This window comes from Gavialis gangeticus, unplaced genomic scaffold (genome assembly GCF_001723915.1).
Source record: "Gavialis gangeticus isolate Ggan-Ray unplaced genomic scaffold, GavGan_comp1, whole genome shotgun sequence".
NCBI classification, from domain to species: domain Eukaryota; kingdom Metazoa; phylum Chordata; order Crocodylia; family Gavialidae; genus Gavialis; species Gavialis gangeticus.
In genome coordinates, this window is record NW_017728959.1 from 1,595,954 (window position 1) to 1,602,641 (window position 6,688).

At 46.9% G+C, this 6,688-nt stretch overlaps 1 protein-coding gene across 1 annotated transcript; it reads right to left on the minus strand.

Annotated features, from left to right (window-relative positions):
• Positions 1-2,354: 2,354 nt before the first annotated feature.
• Positions 2,355-5,031, minus strand: LOC109289186 (C-C motif chemokine 5-like). Its single transcript, XM_019505187.1, has 3 exons — positions 4,884-5,031; positions 4,074-4,188; positions 2,355-2,820 (listed from the first exon to the last, which is right to left on the minus strand). Exons 1-3 carry the CDS (start codon positions 4,954-4,956, stop codon positions 2,733-2,735), a joined length of 276 nt encoding a protein of 91 aa, XP_019360732.1. The 5' UTR covers positions 4,957-5,031; the 3' UTR covers positions 2,355-2,732.
• Between the last annotated feature and the right edge of the window lie 1,657 nt (positions 5,032-6,688).

Genomic DNA, 6,688 nt, shown 5'->3' on the forward strand with positions numbered 1-6,688 from the left:
AGGAAAAGTATAACATGGACAAGTACCCCACCATTTCAATTTAGGGGGCATAGAATAGGGAGCAACCCTAAGGACTAAAACTCCATCATGTGTACAAGTGCCCTGTGAAAACAGTGGTAAATCTTCTAAAACCATCAAAGACGCTCACTTTGCCTCTGGCCATTCTCTGATTGGCACCTCTGCACTCCCCATCATCATCTCCTTCCATTTATCTCACAATTCTGTGCTCAGGTGGGTCATCTCTATTTAACAGCTGGGGAATTGAGACCACAGGAGACAAAATGACTTGAGAAAGGTCATGCAGGGAGTCTGTGGCAGAACAGGGAATCCAACCTCAGTCCCAGGAGACCATCCAAAGTACCAAGCCATCCTCTGGCACAGGTAGATGTATGCTGAACAATCCCTGCCTGTGATTCTTGTCCACTACTAGCCAGAACTTTCAGAACAATTAATTAATTTGGTTTTAAAGTGGCCACCCTCTGCTCACAAATCACATATAGGATACAAGCTGAAAACCATAGACTAAATCAGGTACCACAAAGTATTAATCTTTCCCTGCTTCAAGACACAGCCAGTAGGAAACAACTGCATGTTACTGGGAAGTGTGTGTGACACAATCGTGCTATGAAGGGAAATGAGAGAAGCTTTCACAGCCCTCATATTTCCAGGGCAGCATAAATGATAAGTTGCCAAGAACCTGCAGGTGTTATTCCCATATTTAGGGGGCCAGAGAGGTGGCATGAGCTCATGTGTTGGGGTCACTCCTCTAGTGATAGAGAGGAGAAAGGCTGCTGGCAGTGAAGAGTGACTTTCCACTTAACCAGGTATGAAAGGAATTATTTTATCCCATATTGATCAATCTTTCCAGTATAGGTCACCAGCAAGGACAGACACTTGGGGCATCCACACCAAACTCACAATTCACTATATCCCTTGAGCTTTAGTCATTGCCCCAGGCATGGCAATCTGGTGAGGGATGGCCACTAGGAGGAGTTCCCCCATCTTTACACATGCACTTGCATATACACACATACACACATGCACACACATTGATTTATTTCATCATATGCCAAGTTCAGCTCAGTGCTTCCCTGAAAACCTAGAAAGACATCCCCTTTTACTAGTCACTCAAACACTGTGGGCACTGTGCAGCTGCTGCAGCTGCAGAGCTGTGCTGCTATGCTTTTGAGGAAGTGCCCTGGGCAGTGTTGTGCCAATTACAGGAGCACAATCAGCTACCTCTATAGTAAAGGCTTCTTTTGTGCCCCCCACAAAGGTGGCAGCCTTGTCTGCTGTGACCATCACCTACCTCGGGGGGTTTCAACCTTTTTAAATATGTGTACCCGCGTTGGCTGGACACAGAGATGGGGGGAGGGGCGCACAACCGAATGCAGAGGGGTGGTGCGGGTTGGTGGATGGCAGGTTGGTGCAAGCTCCCCACCCGCACCATATTTGACAGGCCAGGCAGTGCCTGTGCAGTCCACTAGGGCTGCTGCCCTAGTCCTGCCCTAGCCCTGCTCCTGGGAAGCGACGATGCGGGGTGGTGGATGGTGGTTCTCCATCCCCGCCCACCTCTGCATACCCCCTAGGGCTTTCCCAAGTACCCCCAGAGGTACAAAAACCCCTGACCTACTGCACCTCCCCACAGCTCCAAGGCCTTCCATAGACAAGGCCTTTCCTCCTGGCTCTAATTGCCCCTCAGTTTTCCCCTTCATCAGCTTTCCACACAACAGTTCCCTCCATCATCCCCACTTCATCTTGCCCTTCCCACCCCAGATCAATCCTCCTACCCCACAAGGATTCAGTCCACTGCTGTGTGCTTGGCTCTCCAGCCCACGTTAGCAACTCCCCGTCAAGACAGTCTGCCCCCTTCCTTCCAAATATGTTTCCAGTTTTCCCAAGTCTCCCCACTGGCCTCAATTAGCAGCCCCTGTGCAATCAGGAGGCTGGGTAGGTCTACTTTTTTGGCCTTCATATCTGCAACTGAGAGAATGGGCATGAGTAGCTGCGAAAAGCCCAGACTCTATCAAAGCTCAGGTAGAGACAGAGACAGGTACAAAACAGACAGGCAAGAATCTTTATTCCTTGAAACCAGCAACAGACCATTTTATCCAAATTGTAGCCAAGGCCTGCTGATCCACAGCAAGCCTATGATAAATAGCACAGCATAAAATACCCTTCACGGATTGACAGCTTATTCAGGCACAGCTTCATTCACCACAAAGAGCACAAAGTGCTTGAGGAAATTGGCAGGTAGAGACCTACAGCCAACAGGCACAACAAGCACAAGCCAGAGGTCACCTCCCTACACCCTGGAATGCAGCCACCTCTGGATAAAGCACATCAGCATTTTCACGACTAGATCTCAAAATAGAATATATGCACCATTATTCCCACTTTAGAGACAGGGAACCTGAGGTGCAGGGAAGGGAACTGACTTGCCCAAGGTCAGCCAGTGGCTAGTAGCAGAGCTAGGAACAGAACCCAGCTCTCCTGAGCTTCAGTTCAGTGCTCCAGCCCTAGGCATAATTCATGCCTGCTGACCATCCTTGAAGCCACTATCTCTAAGGTTCACAGGATCTTTACCCACTACAAGTGGGCAGGGCCCTGGTTAAATCAGAAAATTACATCATTTACAACAGAGACAGTTCTAAAACTGTATGTGCAGAAACAGCTTGAAGTGCCTTAAAGGGGCACCTTGCCCTTGAAGCCTCCATCCACTCTTGGCCTTCTCACTGGATTTCTAAGAAGTTCACATATTTACGGACCCATTCATCCTTAGGGTTGGCACAGATGTGGCGATCCTTCCTGGTGACAAATCTGTGAAAAGAGAAGATCGGGGGTAAGGCCTGTGAAGTGAGAACATCCCTAGGCCAGACTCCCCATCCATGAATCCCATATCCAAAGCACCGGAAGAGAACTGAGGCCTCAAACCACAGAGAGATAAGAAAAGCTCAAAGGATTATTCAGATAGACAGGTCAATGTTCAGAGGTTTCTTGGCCTGGACTATTTGGTCCTAGATATTATGGGAATGAGACACAGTGTGCACATCTACATGTGTGTTAATGCACTTTAGTTAATGTGCACAAAATCTAGTACCTGCAGGAATTTTTACATGTGCTCTGGGAGGGGAAAGGGCACTTTAATTAAAGTGGCTCTGAGAGCCACTCCAATTAAAGCATCCAGAGCATCTCATGTATCAGCATCCCCACACTTCAAAATGGCAGCAGCGGAGCTTTATCTAAAGCTCATTGAATGAGCTTTAGTTAAAGCACCCCTCCACTTCCATTTAGAAGTGTGGGGATCCTGACACACAAGACACAGAAGCTGGCTGAAGCACATTATTACTATGCTCCAGCAGACTCAATTAATCGAGTCTACCCTGATGCACTGTACTTACAACGCATCAGAGCAGCCTCCCAGCTCATGTATAGACACCCTCCATTATGAGGTACTAGGAAAATGTGGATTAGCCTATCTTAATGCTCATTAATCAAAGAGCATGGTTTTTAAGTGACACTTAATGAACATCAGCTAAATAGCATGGTTTTTTAGTGACTCTTTAATGCACATTAAATGTACGTGTGTAGATGCACCCACTTTGTATCTGTTAGGACAGATATCTGTTGAACACCACTGGCTTTGTGCCAAGAAGTGTTCTAAACCTGCCACTTAACACACTGGCTAAGGGCTGTCATAGTGAAAATTTTTACACAAACCTACTAGTACCATCGTAGATGTTGGGTTATCCCAGTCTGAAGCACTTGATTGACCGCTCACCTTTCAAGATCACAAAGGGCTTTCTTGATTTACTTTAAACACTTGATCAAGTAATATATTCAAAATTGCTCTCATACTGGAATAAAAGGACTTTCAGTGGTTGGGGGGAGGAGTTATACCAGGACAGCTCTAGTGGTTTGAATACCCCTTCCAGTTACAGCAATATGATCTACCCATGGAGCCAAACCCCTGTTCTAGAGGATGCTTAGGAGAATCAGGGGCAGAAACAAATGGCTGGCTGTGCCCTGGGCCTTGGCCTTCCACTGTGCCCAGGGGAGGAGATGGTACTTACATGACAGCAGGATGAGTACACATACTGCTGGTGTAGAAATACTCCTTCACATGGCTACGGGGGACTGGCCGGGTGGCATAGCCTGAGCAGCACACAGTCATCATGTCAAGTGCAACTGCAAAAGACCACACAAGGACATGCATGAATCTCCCTCTCTGCTGGGGGCCCAGCCTGGACAGTAACATAGCTTGCCCTGTCATCCTCTGCCCCATACTACAGAGCACAACTTTCTGGGAGCCTCTTCTCCCCATGCCTATCAAGAATCTTTTCCACTCAACACACAGGATTGGGCTGTGATATTATTAGGTGTAAGATGCCATAAGACAAGGGGCATTGCCAGACTTCAGGCATTGAAATGCAAGCAAGTGTGAAGGGAAGGGGTTTAAAGTCAGTGTGTTCAAAAAGAGTTTATTTTTTATCAACCTCTACTTAATTCCAAACCCTGAGAAACCCTAGAGACAAAGGATGCCTTTATTAAAAATTTCGTACCCTGGGCCCCTTTATTTAAAATGAAAAAGCACCCAACTGGCACCTCTGGACTGAACTCCTCTAGCAAAAGGAGGGGAAATCCTGACATGCCTAAAGCAAAAAAAAACCAAAACAAGACCAAAAAAACCAGCAAGAAAAAGGAATTCAGAGAACAAAATCCTTTCAGGTGTTCTCAGCCTCTTTCAAAGAGGCAGGGCAGACGACAGCTCAGCTACCTTTAATTCTCCAAAGGTTACCTTTCTTGAACCTGTTTCTGAGTTAGCAGCTTTCAGAAGGAGAAAAAATTTGCCCTTTCAAAAAAGGGGTAGAAGCTGGACTCACCTGGAGCACTAGATGCCTGGGAGGAGAAGGCAAAAATAAGGAAAAGAGCAAGAGCAGCCACAGAGACCTTCATGTTGATGGTGAGCTGCAGGAGCAAGACAAAAGCAGGACCACTGGAAACCAAACCCTGCTTGATCTGATGCTGACCCCCCTAGACAGCCCACTCTTTATAAGGGTCCTGGGTAATGATGGCAGAATGATTTCATGGGAAACTGTGGGGTTTCTAGAATAACCTGGAGCTTGCGTCATGGTGCAGTTGTGTCATCGCTGTAGAAAAGCGAAGCTGCAGATCTCAGGAAATACTGAAATAGTCCTTGTGAAGAAAAGAGTCCTCAAGGTCAGTTTCAGTACACCAGCAGGACAAGGGAGTTGGGGGTGACAGGAAGGTAGACTGAGCTGGCTGAGACTGGTTGTGAAATAAACACCATATCAGGTACAGAAAGCGCTTCATCAAAATTGCCTTAAAATAGATGCCTCTGGGTTATTAGAGCTGCAAAAATTAAGCAAGTGAGAGTCTATGATGATACAGACCCTACACGACAGCAGGCCAGAAAGAGTTACAGGAGGGGAGGTATTGCACTGTTAGGAAGGGGTTGGTGAGATACAGTATGGAAAGTAACCTGTCCCTTTATTTGACCTTTCTGGATGGCTCTCTACACCGTCACAGGTGGTGATAGCCTCTCATTGACCCCAGACTCATGGGAAGACTCACAGGACGCATGGCTCTGGAGTGTAGCCTGGGGGATGTCCAAGGTTCTACTCTCAGAATATAGGCTTGTGCTTGTCTAGATGACTTGATGCTCTTGGACCTAACTCATAAATAAGCTCACAGAGAACAAGGCAAGCTTTGGGACAAATGCTCAGCTGGTGTAATCTGTGGCATTGTGCTGAGCTGTAGCAGCAGCAGTACTGTACCTAGATTCCTGGTGGCCCTGGGTGAACTTTTAGTATCAGGCACCCCTTCACCAGAGATAATGATAATAATAATCAGAAATGGAAAAAAATTACCTGTTTCAGGCCCCCTTTCTGTCTGGGTCCCAGGCAGCCACCCAGTTCACCCATTCCTGTGTCTAGCTCTGAGCAGCAGAGAGCTGGACCCTCACATCATGAGCTGAGGTTAGAGGGGGAGTAAAGGTAGGGACACAAGCTAGAAGGGACCTCTTGGGTTCATGCAACCCAGTGTTCTGTACCGAAGGCAGCCACAGTATATCATCCTTTCATAAAGCTGTCACAGTCAGTCCTAAAGCCAGGTAGGCTTCCTACTGTCACTGCCCATCAGACACTTCTCCCACAATTTCACAGTTTGGTTGGTTAGGAGCCACCACCAACCTCAACTGATTTATGGCCAGTGTATCCCCTTTCATTCTTGTGCCAACATTGCCCTCTAACTTGAATAGCTCTTTCCCCCCCCCAGGTGTTTATCCCCTGATGTATTTACAGCTAGCTGTCAAATTACTTCTCTCAGCCTTCCTTTTTGACAATCTAAACAAGCCAAGCACTTCTAGCCTTTTCTCAAAAGACAGGCTATGCATCCCTGATCATCTTCTCCACACCTGCTGCAATTTAAGTTTACTTTTCCTAACCAGAGGTGAGCGGAGCTGTACGCAGTATTTCATACATGAGATCTCACCAGTGCCTGGTATGATGGCATTAGTATTTTCCTATCTCTCCTGGCCTATCCTAGCACTACATTTACAATTATCATACCTGTATCTCATTGGTGGTTCATAATCCTCCTGTGATCAACTAATGCAGGCAGCTCTTTCTCCTCCTCTACCATTTCCAAATGATTAACCTTTAGTTTA